Source organism: Hypanus sabinus, chromosome 25 (genome assembly GCF_030144855.1).
Source record: "Hypanus sabinus isolate sHypSab1 chromosome 25, sHypSab1.hap1, whole genome shotgun sequence".
Taxonomy (NCBI): domain Eukaryota; kingdom Metazoa; phylum Chordata; class Chondrichthyes; order Myliobatiformes; family Dasyatidae; genus Hypanus; species Hypanus sabinus.
Window position 1 is genome coordinate 4,351,274 of NC_082730.1, and position 21,894 is coordinate 4,373,167.

Below are 21,894 nucleotides of genomic sequence, written 5' to 3' on the forward strand. Positions count from 1 at the left end.
TGTTGCTGAACGCCTGAGCCACGTCTGCAGCCGTCGTCGATTCTAGAGGGACAACCTCTGACCACCATAGTGAGGAGATGCGTGCAAACATGGAGGAACAGGACCAATCGTGTACACTTTGACATGGACAAGCTGTCACTCAGGGATCTCAAAACGTGCCAATGGTGCCCAAACGTGATGGTTAATAATTGCCCGTGGAAACATAACACAGGCTGCACTCCAGTCTCCGACCTCCTTACTAAGGCCGTGTGACATGACCTTTAAAGCAACAATTCTCTGTGAAGATTTCCTGCCCATATGCGAGAGACTGTGAATACAATTTACAGGCACTGTGGGGCAAGGGTGATCGGTTGAGACGTCGCACAGAGGAGAAACTCCTGCGTCTCCGAAATAGCTGTCACCCAGCCGCGGGCCTGTGACTTCTGTCCTGTGAGCCTGGACCTTGGTTGGCTGCCCTGGGCATAGTCAACACCAATTTGTGTGGCATCGGCAGCCGCAGAGACAACCAGCCACAGCGTTATTTTCCCCTTCAACGTGCTGCATGTCAGTCACGAATTCAGAAATGTAGGCCAGGTGGTGTTGCTAATGTTTAGACCAGCAGCTTCTTCCACTCTGCCATCCGATTCCTAAATAGACATTGAAGCTTCGGACACTACCTCACTTTTTTAATATACAGTATTTCTGTTTTTGCACATTAAAAAAAAAATCTATTCAATATATGTAATTGATTTATTTGTTTTATTATTGTTTTATTTTTATTATTTTTTTCTCTCTCTGCTGGATTATGTATCACATTGAACTGCTGCTGCTAAGTTAACAAATTTCACGTCACATGCCGGTGATAATAAACCTGATTCTGTATGGAAGGAGGCTGAAGGGAGACCTGAGGAGGTTTATAAAATCACAAGCACAAGAAATTCTGCAGATGCTGAGTCAGGACGCTGAAGCAGGGGCCCAATCACAGACTACATACTGTGCACACTGTGATATTCTCTGAGTAGCAAATCTAGGGGGTGGGGGGGGGTGGCGCAACAACATCAGCGTCAAAGTTCAGACAGAGATCAAAAATTCCACAGAAATCCAAAAACCAGTATCAGGAAAGAGGCAGAGTCAATATTCAGCCAGACAGAGTTCAGATACAAATACTGGGAAGGCTCAGGAAAATTCATTGGTATAATCTGGCAACGAACACAGGACTGAAATACAAGAGCAAACACAGGACTGAAATACACTGAGCAATAAAGAGAGAGGCAGATGATAGGTGGAGCACAATGAGACATGGGTGGCAGCAATACACAGGTAATAATAAGAAACAGGTGAGAGACAGAGTACTCAGTGATACAGGGGCCGGAGTAGAGCAGGAGTCGGGAGAGGAGCACATGGCAATAGAAAACCACTGAATGATGGCTGGGGGAAACACACAAAAAGACAAGAGTTCATCTGGAGGTACCGACATGCTGGAAACCTGGGGCAACACAAGATCCATAGATGCTTGTGACCTGTCAGGTTCTTCTAGCATTTTGTGTGTTTTATAAAATTACAAGGGGCCTAAGTAATGTGGATGATCACCGTCCATTTGCTGCCAGGGAAAGGAAGTCTAAATCTACAGGGTACAGTTTTAAGGTAAGAGAGGAGAAATTTAAGGAGGTGAGGTTTTAATGTAGAGGGTTGTAGAGGTATAGAACAAGGTACCAGGGGAAGTTGGAGATGTGAGTATAATTAAAAGAAATGTGGTCTGGTGCTTCGATAGGAAAGGGCAAGCACAAAGTCTGCACATGGTGGAAATCCAAACAACACACAGAGGAACTCAACAGGTCAAGCAGCAACTGTGGAACAGGGTAAACAGTTGATGTTTCGGGCCCACGCTCTTCATTAGGACTGGCCAGGAAGAAGGAAGATGCCAGAATAAAAAGGTGGGGAAGGAGGAAGATGCTAGCTGGAAGGTGATAGGGGAAGACAAGTGGCTAGAAAAAGTCAAGGGCTAGAGAAGGAGAAGGAGGGGAGAGTGGACAATAGGAAGAGAAGGAACAGGGGACCTGGGAGAAGTAATAGGCAGGTGGGAAGAAGAGAAAGGCTGAAGTGGGGAATAGAGGTGCAGGGGAGGATTTATACACTGGAAGGAGAAATCCATAGGAAAGTTTTAGAGGGCCCACCAAACACAAGCAAGTTTTACAAGTGCAGGATGGCACCTTGGGGGGAAATGCACAAGTGGGCTGAAGAGCCTGTTTCCATTTTTGGCATAGACTTCATGGCTGCTAAGACCTGTTCCTCTGCTGTACTATTCTGTGTCCTGTGTTCTAATTGGTTTCTCCATGGCTGCTACGACCTGTTCCTCTGTTGTACTATTCTGTGTCCTGCATTCTAATTGGTTTCTCCATGGCTGCTAGGACCTGTTCCTCTGCTGTACTATTCTGTGTCATGAGTTCTAATTGGTTTCTCCATGGCTCCATGATTAATAAGACTGTCTCAAAACTGACCTCAATACCAATTTCTTGTTCTTTCCCCATGCTTCATAATTCCTGAGGTGTTTAAGGTTCGCTACTGTCCGTCTCGGCCTCTGCCAATCCCTCTGAGCTTTTCCTCTTCTTGCAGTTTTTTACAGATGTACTAGGGAGAGCATTCTAACTGGGTGAGTTACTGTCTGGGATGAGGGTGGGATGGGGGTCTATTGCTGCAGAAAGTTGTAAATTTAGTCATGGCCACTGGCCTCCACAGCATCCAAGGCATCTTCAAGGAGAGTTGCCTCAAAAAAGTGGCATCTGTCATGAAGGATCACCATCACCTGGGCCATGCCTTGTTCTCATTGTTACCATCAAGAAGGAGGTACAGAAGCCTGAAACCGTGCACACAGTGATTCAGGAGCCGCTTTTTCCCTCTGCCATTTGGTTTTTATGTATAGCAGTTTACAATAACAAATTTCATGACATATGTTAGTGATATGAAACCTGACTCTGATTCCCTCTTCGCAGTGGGAAACTCCTTATGGTGAAGTGCATTTTCCTAGTTTTAGCTAACTCTCATGAGAGGAAGCATACAGTCAGCATCACTGCATTCAACCCCTTCATACAGTTATACAGCGCTGAACCCAGCCCTTTGGTGCAGGTTGACCCATGCCGGCCACAGTGCCTACCTGAGATAGTCAATTGTCCCTGTCTTTCCAAATCTTTCCTATCCATCTACCTGTCCAAAGGTCTCTAGTAGCTCATTCCACTTACCCCTCAACCGGTATGTGAAAAACGTTCTCCTCACATTTTGTTATTTTTCCTTCTGGGATGCAGAGAAAGGGGGAAATGCCATCAGTTTGTCAGCCGGAAGTGACTACTGTATATTCAGTGATTATGCAATGGAGACACAGCCACTCAAGAGTATATTAATTTTTTGAATCATTCATTTATGGTTAATGAAAACATACTAAATGCATCTTTTTAGTCAGTACTCATTTTTGATTTTGACATCTCTGGTGATGGTTTACTGTGTGGAATTGTGAGAAATAATGTTTGGCAAGTTTGGAAATTTTTCCTCACACACAGCTTTCATCATCTGAAGAGTAGACTTCATGTTTCACTTGTTTTCTTCGACGCCTGATGCGTTGAAGCACACTGGACCGACGCATTATCTCCATACAATCTCTCTCTGTTATTTTAATGATGAAGTACATAGTGATTGCACCTAAGATTGTGGAACTAAAACATCCAAAAAAAACACCCCAAAGTACTGTCTTGAATCCATCTGTGAGTTTTCTTGGATAAGGTGGGAGCTTTTCCATTTCAACAATGAGTTCCAGTTCATCCCAGTTGATTTTAAGTGCTGAAACGGAATAAATCATGAATATCAGATTTAATATCACTGGCAGATGTCATGAAATGTGTGGTACATTGCAATGCAAATAATAACAACTGTGAAACCCAGTAAAGATATACAAGAGGTGATTGATAAGTTTGTGGCCTAAGGTAGAAGGAGATGAGTTATTAACTTCAAACTTCCAGAATTTTCACTCAGAGTTGAACTGCATGTAATGAGAGCTGTATAACTCATTTCCTTCTACCTTCGAGCACAAATTTATCAATCAGCCCTGCTGTGGACCACTTCTACAAAGAAGGGACCCGTATGCTCCACGACTGCAGGACTAAGTGTGTACGTGTAGGAGGGGACTATGTTGAAAAATCATTGTGCTAGGTTTTCCAGAAATGATTCCTTCTACCTTAGGCCACAAACTTATCAATCACCCCTCGTATATAAAGTTAAGTAATTAGTGCAAAAAGAGGAATAAAATATAGTGACATGGTATTCACGGTTTCAATAAGCAAATTATTGAACTATGGTCGGGTGGGACAACAACTAGAAGTCATGGGTTAAGGGTGAGAGATAGAAAGTTTAAGGGGATCATGAGAGGAAACTTCTTCGCTCAGGGGGTCATGAGAATGTAGAATGAGCTGCCAGTGCAAATGGTGTATGCGACTTTGATTTCAACATTTAAGAGAGGTTTGAATAGATACATTGATGGTATGGTGTGGAGGGTTATGGCCCCAGTGCAGGTCGATGGGAGTAGGCAGTTTAAATAGTTCAGCATGAACTAGGTGGGCTGAAGGGCCTGTTCTGTGCTGTACTTTTCTATGACTCTAATAAATGTACAAATCAATAATCAATAAATATATATTTACAATCAGAAGACATTCAGCAGGTGAGACCACACGTGTGGGATGAAATTCAGGGTCAATGTTTCAGCTCTGAGGCGCTTCATCAGAGCCCAAGTGCAGAAACAGGGGATAAGGTGCAGAGCAACGAAGGATGAGAGACGCAGGAATGATTTAGCGACCAGCAGGATGTGAGTACAGAGTGAAATGTTCATGAGAGGAAGCTTAAGGTAAACAATTATTCCAGTTTTTACTGTTAGTGATTTTTATTATCATTTCTTTGGAGCCAAACCAAATGATTAATTCCACAGAAAATACAAAAGTCGACATTTATCAAACCATTTTTGCAGCCTAACCACCTGGGTTGAGAAAAGACAACGGTGGCCTACGTCATTCGACATGGCGCATAATGACGATGATGCATACTCCTTTGGGGAGTATTTGGAGTATGATGTACGGCTGTAGGCATTCTGTTACGGGCAAGGCGTGGTTCAACTGGAAAGGCTGCAGGGAAGATTTTCATGGATGTTATTAGGTCCAGGTGGTCTGAGTTAAAGAAAGGAGTTGGCCAGGCTTGCTCTTCACTCCTTGGAGCAGAGAAGAAAAGTTTCGAATTAGGAGGGGCGTAGATAATATGGATGGTAACAGTTTTTTCCTCAGGTTAGGGGAGTCCAAAACTATGGGCACAGATTTACTGAGAGGGGAAAAATTTAAAGGGGACATGAGAGGCAACCTTTTCAGAGGGTGGTGAGTGTATGGGACAAGCTGCCAGAAGAAGAGGTTGTGGCACGTGAAGGAAACGCCTTACCTCCCCTACTCTCATCGACATTTTGAATGAAAATCAGGTTTTTTATTATTGATACACTGTATGTCATGATATTTGTTATTTTGCATTACTGTGCAATACATAAAAAGATTAGGTTACAATAAGAAATAAAAAAGTAAATAATGCAAAAAAGAGCAAAATTGTCAGGTAGTGTTCTTAGCTTCATGGACTGTCCAGCAATCTTTCTGGCCTCTTTATTTACTCTTAACTGTATTACTAATCTTTTTGCAGTCATCAAAGGATTCATTCATCTCTGATCTCCTGAGACCAATACATGTTTTGAGCAAGGATGCCCAACCTTTTTTATGTCATTGGTGCATACCAATAACTGAGGGGCCCATTGGAACCCTGGTCTAGAGCCTTAATATCTATCTTCATACAAGGTTTCCTATCATTTCAGATTTACTCTTCACCCTCACAGGAAGAAGCTGTCCCTGCACTTTTGATAGCAATAAAGCCTCCAACTTGCTATTTGTTCCGTTTCCTTTAAACAGATTCACCCAGTCGACCTTTGCTCGATACTGCTTAGTTCCTAAAAGATTAATCCTTTTCCAGTTTAGGACCATAATCTGTCAACTTGTCTTATCCTTTTCCATCACTGTCTCAAAACTAACAGAATTATGGTCACTCGAACTAGAAAGCTTCCTACCCTCCACTTCCATTACTTACCCTGCCTTTTTCACCAAGAGGAATACAGTTTCCCAAGTAGCCCCTCCACATACTGACTCAGAAGTCCATATATTTCCCAGACATACTTCTCAAATTTCACCATGTCCATAGGATGGTACAAATCTATTATTCTTATACGGGACATAAGATACTTCCTCAGGTGCTGGAAACCTTGAGCAACACACACAAAATGCTGGAGGAGCCTAGCAGGTTAGGCAGCAACTATGGGGGAAATGAATGGCTACCACTTTCAGCCAAGATCCTTTATCAGGATTCTTACAACTGTGAACCATTTCTCTACACACCTGTTCCTTATTTTCTGGCAGACTATTATAATACAGACCCGATAGAGTGATCCTCCCTTCCTTCTATCCACGTGGCCTCACTGGACAATTTCTCAAGAACGTCAGCTCTAAGCTCTGCTATTACGTCACCCTCTTATCAACAATTCACACCCTATGAATTTATACGTATTACAAAGCATTGGGTTTAACATTTTTATTTGAACTTACCTTCACTACGTTTTTCTCTGTTTTGGTCCTTAACTTTAATTTCATCATCAGTCACAATTAGTGAGGAATGGGCATGTTTCAATGTTTTACCGTATTGCTCAATGTTCTTATTCACCTCCAGAGTTTTGTCTTGGTTCATGTTCTTCCTCATTTCTGGCAAAAGGAGACAGTTTGTAATTATCTCACTGGCTTCCAGCTTTCTGCATGTGGCTTTCACTGTGTTTGCTTCTTATCAGACATGACACATTGTGAAATTATGAGACATTATAAAACAGGTTGACGACAAAATATAGAGTCCCTGCAGTTGGCTTTGTTAACAAACCTTCTCCAGTAACATTCACATGCTGATATTAGAGTATGTAGTCACTGGGAGAGAGATCTGTCTGAGATACCAAAGTGCTGGCTGTGGGCTGTCGTTTTGGTGGACTCTGGTTCTCTGGATCAAGGACTCTTTGGGGCTTCTGCTGGTGCTTGCCTGGTGGGAGAGTCAGTTCTTCTGCTGGCTCATGTGGGTTTAATGGATGAAGGGAAGGGTCGGGGCTTCGGGGCTTTGGTGATCTATCATTCATTCTATGGGGTTTCTTGTTTTGTGGATGTCTGTGAAGAGTAAGAATTTCAGGTTGCATACTGTACACATACTTAGAAATTAAATGAACCTTTGAACCTTTGATGCTTTTTTAGAATTCATTTAAACATCCAGGCAATGGATCCTGCTGTCTCCAACTCTTGTTCTGAAGGCCCCGGACACCTCCAGCTCTGAACTCAGCTTCCCCCGCCTCCAAGCTGAGACCTTTCTCATTGCCACTGGGCCCCTGGGCTCCCCTTCACCCATCATGATTCCCTACCAACCGTGGGTCTCTCAGACTCCCTCATCACCTCTTCATTCTCACCGCCTACATCTTCCTCCATCCCTACCTTCCCTAAACACCCCAAACCTCCCCTCTCCTTCAGCTCTCTTCGCCTCCCACCTCAGATCCCAGCTGTAATCCCTGTTGTATCTTCAGGATCCTCTCCAAGTTTTCTCTCTTTGAGGCAGAAAGTTCTGTCCTCTGCAAGGGTCTTACCTTTGGCCACCTATGTTTGCACCTTAGTGAGAGCCCCCCCCCCCCCCATAGCAATGACCCCTTCTCCCTTCTCTAGCCGTCCTCCTCTCCTTGGACACCCCCATGTGGTTCTCTGTTTGCTCTGATCTGTACATATTTAATTGCCAAAAAGACAGCAACAGGCTCAACCTCAGCACTCTTCTCTCCTCTTTGAACCTCACTCCCTGTGAACGCACAGCCCTGCACTCTGTCCACACCAATCGCAACATCACGCTCAGACCAGCAGGCAAGTGATTGGTGCTGTAGTTTGATGGACTGACCTTTATCTTGCTGAGGCCAGGCAGCAACTCTCAAACACTTCTTCTTACTTAACCTTTGAAGAGAACCTCACTCTGGATCGTCAGACCACTGTTTCCGGCATCATCTCCAACTTCTTCTACTCTGGAGATCTCCCATCCACAGCCACTAAGATCATTGCTCCCTTACTCCCGACTGCTGACTTCTACCTGCCACGCAAGATTCACCAAATCGAATGCCTGGGTCAGCCCATTGTTTCTGCCTGCTTCAGCTCCACGAACTTGTGCCTATGAATCTCGATTCCATTTTATACCCCTTGGTTCAGCCCTTTCCTATGTAAGTATATCTGTGTCACTTCACAAGCTCTTGATTACTTCAACAAGTGTCAGTTTCCTGTGTGTGATTGCCTCATTTCCTCCATGGATGTCCAGTCCCTATACACTTCTATCGTGCATCAAGGAGGCCTTAATGCTCTCCCCAACGAAAACCAGTTCCCCTCCTCTGTCTGGCAGAATTGGTCCTCACACTCAACAATTTCTCTTTCAGCTCCTCTCACTTCCTCCAAACTCAAGGTGGACCCATGGGAACCCACACTGGCCCCATCTATGTCAGCCTTTTCATTGGCTGTGTGGAACAGTCCATGTTCCAGGCCTTCACTCTTGATTCAAGAGTCAAGAATATTTAAGGTAATTTCCTGTACCTAGTGGAAGTGCACACAGCTACTTAGTTTATGAATTTATGCACTTATTAGTTTAGACAATAAAGGTACTTGTTAGTAAATACTGATTCTCTCTCTGCCAAAGTGGTTATTGTTGCTAAGCGATTTCCTCCTCAATCCCATTCTCCTGTCTTCTCCCCATAAACTTTGATACCTTTAATAATCAGGAACCAATCAACCTCCACTTTAAATATACTAACTGACTTAGCCTCCATAGCTGTCTGTCGCAAGGGTTTCCACAGATTCACTGACCAAAGGAGGACACAACCTAAAGAAATTCCCCCTCATCTCTGTTCTAAAGGAATATCTTTCTACTCTAATGCTGTAGAGTAGAAAGATATTCCTCTGTTCCTAGACTCCCCAATTATTGGAAGCATCTTCACTACATCCACTTTATCTAGGCCTTTCAATCTTTGATAGGTTTCAATGAGATTCCCCTGATTCTTCTAAACTACGGTGAGTACAGGCACAGAGCCATCAAATGCTCTTCATATGTTAACTTTCATTCCTAGAATCATTCTCATGAGCCGCCTCTGGACCCTCCCCAATGCCAGCTCATCCTTTCTTAGATAAGGGGGCACTAACTGCTCACAATATTCTGTGTGGTCTAACCAATGTCATATAAAGCCTCAGTATTACATCCTTGCTTTATATTCTAGTCCTCTTGAAATGAATGCTAACGTTGCATTTGTCTTTCTTGGCATCAGCTCAACCTGCAAGTTATCCTTCAGGGAATCCTGCATAAGGATTTCCAAATCCCTTTGCAACTCTGTTTTATAAACTTCCTCCCCACTTAGAAAGAAGTCTATATGTTTAATCCTATTAGCAAAGAGCATGACCATATTTCTGGATTGCTACCTATACCATGCTCTACTGAGGGTAGAAACAGGATAATATGGCAAATAAGTAGATAGCTGAGTAGCTGGTACAGGAGGCAAGGCTTCAGGTTCTTGGGCAATTGGGATCTCTTCTGCAGGAGGTATAACCTGTACAAAAGGAATGGGTTGCATCTGTCCCCAAGAGGAACAAATATTCTTGTGGTTAGGATTGTTGGAGCTGCAGGGGAGGGTTTAAACTAACTTGGCAGGGGTATGGGAACTGGAGTGAAAGACTCAGGATAGGGCTAATGGTAAAAAGGCAAAGTTAGCATGCAGTCAGACTGTCAGGGAGGGCAGGCAGATGACAGGTCAAAATTGTAGACTGCATTGCCATTGTCAGATACAATGGTCAACCAGCAGTATTATTTGCGGTGTTCAAATTTTATCCGTCCTTCATTTAAATACATAATGTGTTACTCTGTTGAATAACAATTTGTGTTTTTTTATACCTTTTTAACTTTTTCTATGAAATGTCAACTAATTGGGGCAGTGGCTTAAATGGGCCAAAATGCAACTAATCATTGCACATGATTCATGTCCATCTATCATTATATCTCATCATCATCGTCGTTATGTGCCATATCGTATGATGTGGATGATCGTGGTCTTAGACCATGATTGTTCCTGGACAATTTTTCTATAGAAATAGCTTGCCTTTCCCTTTTTCTGGGCAGTGTCTTTCCAAGACGGGTGACCCCAGCCATTATCAATACTCTTCAGAAACAGTCAGCCTGGTGTCAGTGGTCACATAACCAAGACTTATGAGATGAACCAGCTGCTCATACGACCATCCACCACCTGCTCCCATGGCTTCACGTGACCCTGATCGGGGGCTTAGCAGGAGCTACACCTTGCTCAAGGGTAACCTGCAGGCTAGTGGAGGGAAGGAGCACCTTACACATCTTTTGTAATGATGTACCTCCAATCTACCACCTAGATCTTCATGAAAGGAAAACTTATTAAAATTGATTGAAACACTCATTTTAAATGTAGTCTAAATTTTGTAGTCACATCAACCCTGTTTCAGAAACCAGCTTACCCTAATCTTGATGAAGACTCAAAGTTTAGACTGGTAGCAAAGTAGTTATGCTACCTGGGTTCAATACCCACTGCAGCCTAAAAGGAGTATGTACATTCTCCCTATGAGCGTGTTGGTTTCCTCCGGGTGCTCCAGTTTCCTCCCACAGTCCAAAGATGTACTGGTTGGTAGGTTATTTGGTCATTGTAAATTGTCCTGTGATTAGACTAGCATGAAATTGGGGGGTTGCTGGGCCATGTGTTTCTCAGGGGTTGGGTGGACCTTTTCCACACTATATTTCAATAAAATATAATATATGGTGAAAATATCTTCATTTTATTAATCCAAATTCTATTATTTTAGTTAATACACAACCAAAGACATACTTGATTCAGTTTTGATAATAAACTATGATCATTGAATGAGATTACTGATTAAATATGCATTATTTATTAAAATTACCTTTATCTACATCTTCCCGACCAACTTGCCTCAATGCTCGTGACAGCCGATCCCAGTACATACTGTCACCATCCACCCTCAGCCAGTTGAGCAGAATTTCCTTGCAGTCTTTGAAGTCGGCTAAGAAGCAAACCAATATATGGTGGAAAAACGGATTGATTACACTTTGTGATGGTAAGTTGTAGTGCTGAGCAGTTCTGAATGCGCAGTGATATCATTATATTAACATGGGGCAGTCTCTGAATTCCTGTTACATTAAATCCCACCTTACTCCAACCTAGTTCAAGGGTGGAAGTTAATGCCTAATTGTTAAGCATTAAGGATTTTTTAGATTATGGGAGAAGAGCTTCTCCCTTCCATTTTCTCTTGAAACTGAAGAATAACTGAAGAATATGTCCCAATAGTTGAGCAGGGGAGAGCACAATTCACACACAACATCAGTCTAAACCATAACCCTGCTTTGGCGATGAAACTTAGACACTGGGGTGTCAGGATTTAGTGCAATGTAGTGGTGGAGTGAAAACTGGAAAAGGTTTCTGTATGTGGCGGTTTCTCATTTGCTGCTCCCAAGGAAACTCGAAAACTCTCTTTCTCCCATGATACTTTTCAAGGAACTCTGCAATTTCTGGTTTGGACTGTAGCTCAAGTTAGACTCTCTCAGTTTTATCTATGTTCTAGCCCATTCTTCCTTATTGCCCTATGAGTGATTTTTTTGTGTTTTTTTTTGCAAGGGGGGGGTGATGATGTTCTTATTGCCATTTGTGTGATTTCTGGATTTTGTGTGTGGGGGGGTGATGTTTTTCTTTGAATAGGTTTCATGGTTTTCTTTGTTTTCTGGTTGTCTGGAGAGGAAGAATCTCAGAATTGTATACTGCATACATACTTTGGTAATAAATGTAGTTTGAACCTTGAACTTCGGACCTTGAAGGTGACGTTTTTGGAACATCAGAGGGCATTTTGCCTTACAGCAACTTCAATGCAACAAAACATACCAAGGTGCTTTCACTGGAAATTTACTGTACTGTGCAAAAATCTTTGGCACATACAGTATATATGTATCTAGGGTGCCTAAGACATTTGCACAGTACTGTCATAATTTTATGTGTTGCACTGTACTGCTGCAACAAAAAAAAACAAATTTCATGACATATGTGAGTGAAGATAAACCTGATTCTGATATTTGTCTCTATTGTGGACTGGGAGTGGGAAGGGGGCAAGGAGAGGGGAATCATGGTTGGGACGAAGGGAGGAGGAGGGAGCGGGAAACACCAGAAAGACATTTTGTAATGATCAATAAAGCAGTTGCTTGGAATCAAATGATCCTGTTCTGTGTCTCAGGGATGAGTGTGTCTACACTGGAGCCAACCCCCCCCCCCCCAGGCTTCCTTCTCTGCCATCTGACCCACTGCCTCTTAAGTGTCTTTAATATCTGTCATAACCTTTTTCCCCTGGCAATGCATTCCAGGCACCAAAAATTTGTATTTATATTTTTTAAAATCTTTCTCAACATGCCTCCCTTGATGGTTCCCCCTCTCACCTTTAATTGACTCATCTAATATGGTCATTTTGACCCTGGGGGGTATCAGCTGCCTGCTCTATCTACGCCTTTCATAATCATGTAAACTGTTGGCCATGAAGGAATTACAATATGGAAGAAAACATCAAACTCAAGTCGGTCAAGAACAACAAAAGCAGATGAACCCACATTGACAAGTGTAGTACTGTGCAGAACTCTTAGACAACCCAGCTATATGTATGTGCCTAAGACTTTTGCACAGTAGGCTAGATTGAAAAGGTACCACAGCATCACAGAACTATAGAACATTTGTCTTTGTTCTTGCCATGTGCTTGAAGGAATGGAGGCTGCCATTTTGCGAAGCATCTCTGTAACGTCTATTTTGTGAACTGTTTGCTGAACTGATTCTTGCCCTGGGATAACTTAACTGGAGCAATTGAGCAAGGAGCTTCTGCTGTTGATGTACTAAATGTGTGATCATTCTCAGATAAGCTGTGTATTGGGTACAATGGCAGGTTTGCAGAAGTAATCCTGTTACCTCCACTTAGTGTCTGGGTCACCCATTATAGGTCAGTCAGATGACCTCAAACCAGCAGGAATGAGGTGCATCACTTGAGCTGATAAGAAGTATTTAAAAGTAAGAAAAGTAAGAGGGGGGGGAGATCTCCAGAGACTAATATCACAAGGAGGAAACCCATGGAAGAGGCTGGGAGAAGAAGGATCAATCGGCTGGCCAACGGGAGATTGCATTTTGGTGTTATAAATTGGCGAAGTGGTCTGAGTGAGTATCAGTACAGAGGGAACAGTATAGTTGTGTTTTAAGTTGTTTTGCCTGGGTCAACATAATTATTTTGATGTTGTGTACAGATAATAAAGTGCAAACTTTGGTTAATTAAGAGTTGAGTAATGAGTTGCCTAACCTCGAACCATTGATGATTGGCCAACACTTCTACACAGCCTCCAAATCTTCAGCGAAAACAATCTAAGCCTGTTTAATCTCTCACATAGCACATTCCCTCTGATCCAGCCAGCATCTAGGTAAACCTTTTTGCATTGTCTTCAAAACCTGCACATCCTTTCTATAATGGGGCAACCAGAATTGAAAGCCTACCCAAAGATTTATTAAGCTGTAGCATAACTTCCTAACTCTAGAACTTAATGCCTCGACTAATGCCTTATTAGGCAAGTATACCATATGCCTCTTTTACCTAAAGAGTAGTGGGTGTCTGGAACATGCTGCTAGGGCAGTGTTGAGGCAGATGCAATAGCAACATTTATGAGACATTTAAATAGGTACATGGACAGGCAGGAAATAAGGATAGTGACTGTGTACAGGTAAATGGGATTAGTTTAGTTTGGCATCAATGGTCTGTACCAACACTTTGGGATGAAGGGTCTGTTCCTGCACTATACTCTTGTATGTACAATGGGACCTCAAAAATCCCTCATTTGTTGCTTATTGAAAAAATTTGTTCCTTATTTGTTCCTTGATGAACAATTACCCCTTCAAAGTGTATGCGTATAGAAAATGTATTACAAAATATTCAACTTTAAGTTAGCAAGACCTTGTTTTTAACACTGATACTTTGGACACCAAGATGGATTTTTTAAGTCATCAGTCTTAATTAATTGTGAGCTGCCGGGACAGATTTGTAAATTTACTTACTGATTTCTCTGCGTTTTCTGGTCTTGAAAAGATTGTCATTTTCTTCTAGCATGTTGTTAAGTTCGTCAGTAATGTCCTTCTCCGGGTTTGTCAGCTTTGTGTATAAAGCCTCACATTCCACAGAAGTCAGCATGTCGGCAATTCGACTCATTTGGTGAATTCCTATATTGTCTGCAGCTGAGGGAGAGAACATGTTTCTATCAGTGAATTAAATAAGATTGCTATATTTCTGCTTCATTTGCTGGTGTGTCGCTGCATCACTGACAAGTTTCACCTCAAATAGTTAATTTGCTGATAAGATATAAATGAGGTCAGCAGGGTGACATCAGAGCTCCTCTGTCCCTAGTATTGACTGGGTGGGATTTGCACATTCTCCCACTGACTGCATGGGTTTGCTCTGCCTGTTCAAGTGTCAGTCTGCATCTCTAAGACACATGGGTTGGTAGTGTTGGAATTGGTTGTTTTTATTTAATACTTTTTATTAGCTATTAGTTGAATTAATACAAGGCTGAGATCATAATTCTTTTTTGTAATTTATTTTTTATTGAAGTTCAGAGTTTCTTACTGACATAATTTGTATTTTTAATCACTTGTATCTCTAACAAATATGTATTTTTCACAGTGTGTAATGATTTGTCTCCACCTACTGGCAGAAAGCCAGTTACACATACCTTTTTTATTTTTTAATTGCTGAAGTGCCGACACATTACCCACATGATGTAATTGTATAACCACTGAAGGGTTTAATCTTATCTAAGCAATTTCTGTTATCTGGAGTACAAAGTGAGATTTTTCAAAGGCGTCATCTCTTTATTAAACCTACTGAATCTCTTTTATCTCTACTTTGCTTGTCAGCTCCTCATTTAGTTTCTTTGCTCTGTTGAAAGAGCAGTCTGACCTAGCCTGTACTAGGGACAGTCATAGGGTTGTACAATAGAGAAACAGGCTCTCCAGCCATCATGTTTCTGTCAACAATTATGCCCATCTATACCAGACTCACCTGCCATAACTCTCTCAGCACAGCTCATTCCTGTCCAGATGACTCAGAATGTTGTGGCTGTTCAACCTCCATTCACTCCACTGGTAGCTCATTCCAGATACCAACTTCCCTTTATGTGAAAATTTACTCCTCAGATTCCCCTTAAACCTCCTCCATCTCAACTTCTGTGCCCTCTAGATTTAGACTCACCTACCTTGAGAAGCAAGTATTGGCTATCTATTGAAACTACACCTCACATAGTTTCATAAATCTCTACAGAGTCACCACTCAGCCTGTTTCACTCCCAGCCTATCCAATCTCCTCCTATAGCTGATGCCCCACAATCCACGGAACATCCTTGTGAATCATTTCTACACTCTCTCTTGCTTAATCAAGTTCTACCAATGTCTTTCTCATAGCAGAGCTCCAGATTCCAGGATGCTATGAGCCTGTATTCTGAGGTCTCTCACTCTGTCACCCACACTCCCCCCGACCCTGCCACTGACTGTTTAACTGTCCTGAGTTAAATTCCATCAGATCTTCTCCTGGCCACCTTCCCAGTTGACCTTAATGTAACCTTAGACAACCTTCTTCTCAGCATCTGAGTCCCAGCATTCTGCATTTTTTACGATTTTTCATGTCTGAATACTGGTATACATTTGATGAGTCAATCAACTCCGAAACAGGAACTTGGTGCTTCCTACATGACATTTGCTCATAATCTCACTTCACTCCCCAGCATCAGTGTTATTGTCTTGAGTACCAGCTAAAATGTACAGTACCCATTACTATGCCAGAATCAATATCACACTGAAATCTGTTCTTTGTCTAATCCTTAATCTCACGTGGCGCTCCCAGTGAAAGGACCAAAGTGGAATAAAAGACCATACAACCTGGCTGCACCAAGTATCCCTGATGGATCTCTATACTGTGAAGTTATGGAATTGGTTTAATATATTTTTAGGCCTTAAGACATAGGAACAGAATTAGGCCACTCAGCCCATCAAATCTACTCTGCCATTCCATCCTGGCTGATTTATAGAGTCATAGAAAAGTTCAGCAGAGAAACAGGCCATTTGACCCAACTAGACCATGCCAAACCATTTATACTTCCTACTCCCAGACCAGGGCCCTCCACACCCCTACCATCCACGCACCTATCCAAACTTCTGGAATGCTCCACTTGTGCTGGAAGCTCGTTCCACATTCTCAACCCAATTCTCCTTCCTTCTCCCCATAACCCTTGAATTTTGAATGAAAAATGAAAAAGAAAATTAATTTTGTGAGAAAATATCAAGATTAAACAGTGGGAGTTTTGGTAGATATATTAATTATAAGAAGGGACCTTTAGAGAATAAGGTCTGTGAATTAATAGAGAAATGACAGATATGTGAGGGTGTGTGGGGTTGTGCTGCAAGCAGAGACAGTGGCAACGTTTATAAGGCATTTCGAAAGGTACATGAGCAGGCATGGAAGCAGAGGGATAAAGGTCTTGTGCAGGTTGTTGGCACAGACCTGAGGTTAGTTAAAGGTCTGATCCTGTGTTATTCATTTTTGTTTGATGTTCTATATTTAAATAAATATAAAGATGGATTGCATAAATTCATAGGGTTGCACAGCATGATTTGTTGATGCTGACTGTAATCTCACTTGCACCTATTAGCCCTGTATTCCTCTAATCCTTTCCTTTCAATTGCCCCTCTAAATTCCTGTGGTGAACTACATATACCTGTCTGGACACGCCCCCCCCTCTGTGGCTCCTCCCACGGACCCCGGTATAAAGGTGATTGGAGACACAGCCCCGGCCTCAGTCTCCAGGATGTAGTGTGGTGGTCACTTGCTGCTTGTTCTTTCTTCCAGCCAATAAAATTGATGCACCATCAATATCTATATCTTGCCTCACGTCTCCGAGAGTTATTGATGGTGCATCAATTCCTTTTAAAAATTGTTATTGAACCTGCCTCTACCACATCCTCTGGCAGCTATTGCCATATACCCGCCACCAATGTCCCCTCTGATTTTTCCTTACAACTGCATGGGCCAACCTTTGCTCTGAGCAGGAAATTTTTGCACAGAATGAAAACTGCAGGGCATTAAAAGTTTTTTTTGTAATATGCTACACAGTCAGAAAGGGAAGGGGTGGCCACTAGACAGCGTAGCAGTAGGCAGGTAGTGCAGGAGTCCCCTGAGGTCATCTCCCTCCTAAACAGATATACTGTTTTGGATACTGTTGGGGGAGATGTCTCATCAGGGGAAGGCAGCAGCAGCCGAGTTCATTGCACCATGGGTGGCTCTGTAGCACAGGAGGGAAGGAAAAGGAGTAGGAGAGCTATAGTGATAGGGGATTCGATTGTAAGGGGAATAGATAGGCATTTCTGCAGCCGCAAACAAGACTCCAGGATAATATGTTGCCTCCCTGGTGCAAGGGTCAAGGTGTCTCTGAGCGGCTGCAGGACATTCTTGAATGGGAGGGTGAACAGCCAGTGGTCGTGGTGCACATAGGTACCAACCATATAGGTAAAAAATGGGATGAGGTCCTACAAGGTGAATTTAGGGAGTTAGGAGATAAACTAAAAAGTAGGACCACAAAGGTAATAATCTCTGGATTACTACCAGTGCCACGTGCTAGTCAGAGTAGAAATAGGAGGATATTTCAGATGAATAAGTGGCTTGAAAAATGGTGCAAGGGGGAGAGATTCAAATTTCTGGGGCATTCGAACCAGTTCTGGGGGAGGTGGGACCAGTACAAACAGGACGGTCTGCACCTGGGCTGGACTGGAACCGATGTCCTAGGGGGAGCATTTGCTACTGCTGTTCAGGAGGCTTTAAACTAATGTGGCAGGGGGATGGGAACAAGTGTAGAGACAGAGGGGTGTAAAATGAGGGTAGAAGCAAAAAGTAGTAAGGTGAAAAGTAAAAGTGGCAGGCAGGCAAATCCAGCGCAAAAAGCAAGAAGAGCCACTTTTCAAAATGATTGTATAAGGGCTAAGAGTGTTGTAAAAACAAGCCTGAAGGCTTTGTGTGTCAATGCGAGGAGCATTCGTAACAAGGTGAATGAATTGAATGTGCAGATGGTTATTAATGAATATGATATAGTTGGGATCACAGAGACATGGCTCCAGGGTGACCAAGGATGGGAGCTCAACATCCAGGGATATTCAATATTCAGCAGGGATAGACAAGAAAGAAAAGGAGGTGGGGTAGCTTTGCTGGTTAGAGAGGAGATTAACGCAATAGAAAGGAAGGACGTTAGCCTGGGGGATGTGGAATCGATATGGGTAGAGCTGCATAACACTAAGGGGTTGAAAACACTGGTGGGAGTTGTGTACAGGCCACCTAACAGTATTAGTGAGGTTGGGGATGGCATTAAACAGGAAATTAGAAATGTGTGCAATAAAGGAACAATAGTTATAATGGGTGAATTCAAGATTGGGTGAACCAAATTGGTAAGGGTGCTGAGGAAGAGGATTTCCTGGAACGTATGCAGGATGGTTTTCTGAACCAACATGTTGAGGAACCAACTAGAGAGCAGGCCATTCTAGATTGAGTATTGAGCAACGAGGAAGAGTTAGTTAGCAATCTTGTTGTGCGAGGCCCCTTGAGTAAGAGTGACCATAATATGGTGGAATTCTTCATTAAGATGGAGAGTGACATAGTTAATTCAGAAACAAAGGTTCTGAACTTAAAGAAGGGTAACTTTGGAGGTATGAGAAGTGAATTAGCTAAGATAGACTGGCAAATGATACTTAAAGGGTTGACGGTGGATATGCAATGGCAAGCATTTAAAGATCACATGGATGAACTACAACAATTTTTCATCCCAGTTTGGCAAAAGAATAAACCAGGGAAGGTGGTGCACCCGTGGCTGACAAGGGAAATTAGGGATAGTATCAAGTTCAAAGAAGAAACATATAAATTAGCAAAAAAAAAAGCGGCACACCTGAGGACTGGGAGAAATTTAGAGACCAGCAGAGGAGGACAAAGGGCTTAATTAGGAAAGGGAAAAAAGATTATGAGAGAAAGCTGGCAGGGAACATGAAAACTGACTGTAAAAGCTTTTATAGATACGTGAAAAGAAAAAGATTAGTCAAGACAAGTGTAGGTCCTTTACAGTCAGAAACAGGTGAATTGATCATAGGGAACAAAGGCATGGCAGACCAATTGAATAACTACTTTGGTTCTGTCTTCACTAAGGAGGACATAAATAATCTTCCAGAAATAGTAAGGGACCGAGGGTCTAGTGAGATGGAGGAACTGAGGGAAATACATGTTAGTAGGGAAGTGGTGTTAGGTAAATTGAAGGGATTAAAGGCAGGTAAATCCCCAGGGCCAGATGGTCGGCATCCCAGAGTGCTTAAGGAAGTAGCCCAAGAAATAGTGGATGCATTAGTGATAATTTTTCAAAACTCCTTAGTTTCTGGATTAGTTCCTGAGGATTGGAGGGTGACTAATGTAACCCCACTTTTTAAAAAAGGTGGGAGAGAGAAACCAGGGAATTATAGACCGGTTAGTCTGACCATCGGTGGTGGGGAAAATGCTCGAGTCAGTTATCAAAGATGTGATAACTGCACATTTGGAAAGAAGTGAAATCATCGGATAAAGTCAGCATGGATTTGTGAAAGGAAAGTCACGTCTGATGAATCTTATAGAATTTTTTGAAGATGTAACTAGTAGAGTGGATAGGGGAGAGCCAGTGGATGTGGTATATTTAGATTTTCAAAAGGCTTTTGACAAGGTCCCACACAGGAGATTAGTGTGCAAACTTAAAGCACATGGTATTGGGGGTATGGTATTGATGTGGATAGAGAATTGGTTGGCAGACAGGAAGCAAAGAGTGGGAGTAAATGGGACCTTTTCAGAATGGCAGGCAGTGACTGGTAGGGTACCGCAAGGCTCAGTGCTGGGACCCCAGTTGTTTACAATATATATTAATGATTTAGATGAGGGAATTAAATGCAGCATCTCCAAGTTTGCAGATGACACGAAGCTGGGTGGTGGTGTTAGCTGTGAGGAGGATGCTAAGAGGATGCAGGGTGACTTGGATAGGATAGGTGAGTGGGCAAATTCATGGCAGATGCAATTTAATGTGGATAAATGTGAGGTTATCCACCCTGGTTGCAAGAACAGGAAAACAGATTATTATCTGAACGGTGGCCGATTATGATAAGGGGAGGTGCAACGAGACCTGGGTGTCATTATACACCAGTCATTGAAGGTGGGCATGTAGGTACAGCAGGTGGTGAAAAAGGCAAATGGTATGTTGACATTCATAGCAAAAGGACTTGAGCACAGGAGCAGGGAGGTTCTACTGCGGTTGTACAAGGCCTTGTTGAGACCGCACCTAGAATATTGTGTGCAGTTTTGGTCCCCTAATCTGAGCAAAGACATTCTTGCCATAGAGGGAGTACAGAGAAGGTTCACCAGATTGATTCCTGGGATGGCAGGATTTTCATATGAAGAAAGATTGGATCGACTAGGCTTATACTCACTGGAATTTAGAAGATTGAGGGGGGGATTTTATTGAAACATATAGAATTCTAAAGGGATTGGACAGGCTAGATGCAGGAAGATTGTTTCTGATGTTGGGGAAGTCCAGAACGAGGGGTCACAGTTTAAGGATAAAGGGGAAGCCTTTTAGGACTGAGATGAGGAAAAACTTCACACAGAGAGTGGTGAATCTGTGGAATTCTCTGCCACAGGAAACAGTTGAGGCCGGTTCATTGGCTATATTTAAGAGGAAGTTAGATATGGCCCTTGTGGTTAAAGGGATCAGGTGTATGGAGAGAAAGCAGGTACAGGGTTCTGAGTTGGATGACCATGATCGTACTGAATGGCAGTGTAGACTCAAAGGGCCGAATGGCCTACTCCTGCGCCTGTTTTCTATGTTTCTATCAGTGCTCATCGGGCCAGCGGTTTATTAACAATGAGCTACCAAGTTCAATTCTGTGCTTATTATTACAATTTGTAACTGTGTTATAACATGAAACACTGACAATGCAAGTACATTGAAGCTCCAAAATATTTGAAAGTAAAAGTTGTGGTACATTTATAATTTAGACCATAAGATATAGGAGCAGGAGTAGGCCATCTGGCCATCATGGCTGATCCATTTCTCCTCCCAGCCCCAGTCTCCTGCTTTTCACCACATCTCCCCCAACCCCATATCCCTTCATGCTCTGACCAATGAAGGATCTCTCAACATCTGACTTCAATACACATAAAGGCTTGGCTTCCACAGATGCCAGTGGCACTGATTCACCACCCTCTGGCTGAAGAAATTCCTCATTTCCGTTCTAAAAGGACATCCTTCTATTCTGAGGCTGTGTCCTCTGGTCTAAGACTCTTCCATTATAGGTAATATTCTGTCCATGTCCACTCTATCAAGGCCTTTCACCATTTGATAGGTTTCAGTGAGGTCACTCCTCATTCTTCTAAATTCCAGTGAATACAGGCCCAGAGTCATCAAATGCTCTTTATATGTAATGAACCGGAGGCGATTAGGGAGCTTAAGGTAAAAGAACCCTTCGGGACCAGTGGTCACAATATGATTGAGTTCAACTTGAAATTTGATAGGGTGAGAGTAAAGTCTGATGTAACAGTATTTCAGTGGAGTAAGGGAAATTACAGAGGTATGAGAGAGGAGTTGGCCAAAATAAATTTGAAGGAGATGCTGGCC

The 21,894-nt window shown here is 42.6% G+C and overlaps 1 protein-coding gene across 1 annotated transcript; it reads right to left on the bottom strand.

Moving 5' to 3' along the window:
- Positions 1-320: 320 nt before the first annotated feature.
- Positions 321-14,408, bottom strand: LOC132380873 (transmembrane and death domain protein 1-like). The gene is made up of 5 exons (XM_059949791.1): positions 14,240-14,408; positions 11,058-11,177; positions 6,642-6,794; positions 3,525-3,807; positions 321-537 (listed from the first exon to the last, which is right to left on the bottom strand). The coding sequence occupies exons 1-5, from the start codon at positions 14,388-14,390 to the stop codon at positions 321-323; spliced, it is 924 nt and encodes a 307-aa protein (XP_059805774.1). The 5' UTR covers positions 14,391-14,408.
- Positions 14,409-21,894: the final 7,486 nt, after the last annotated feature.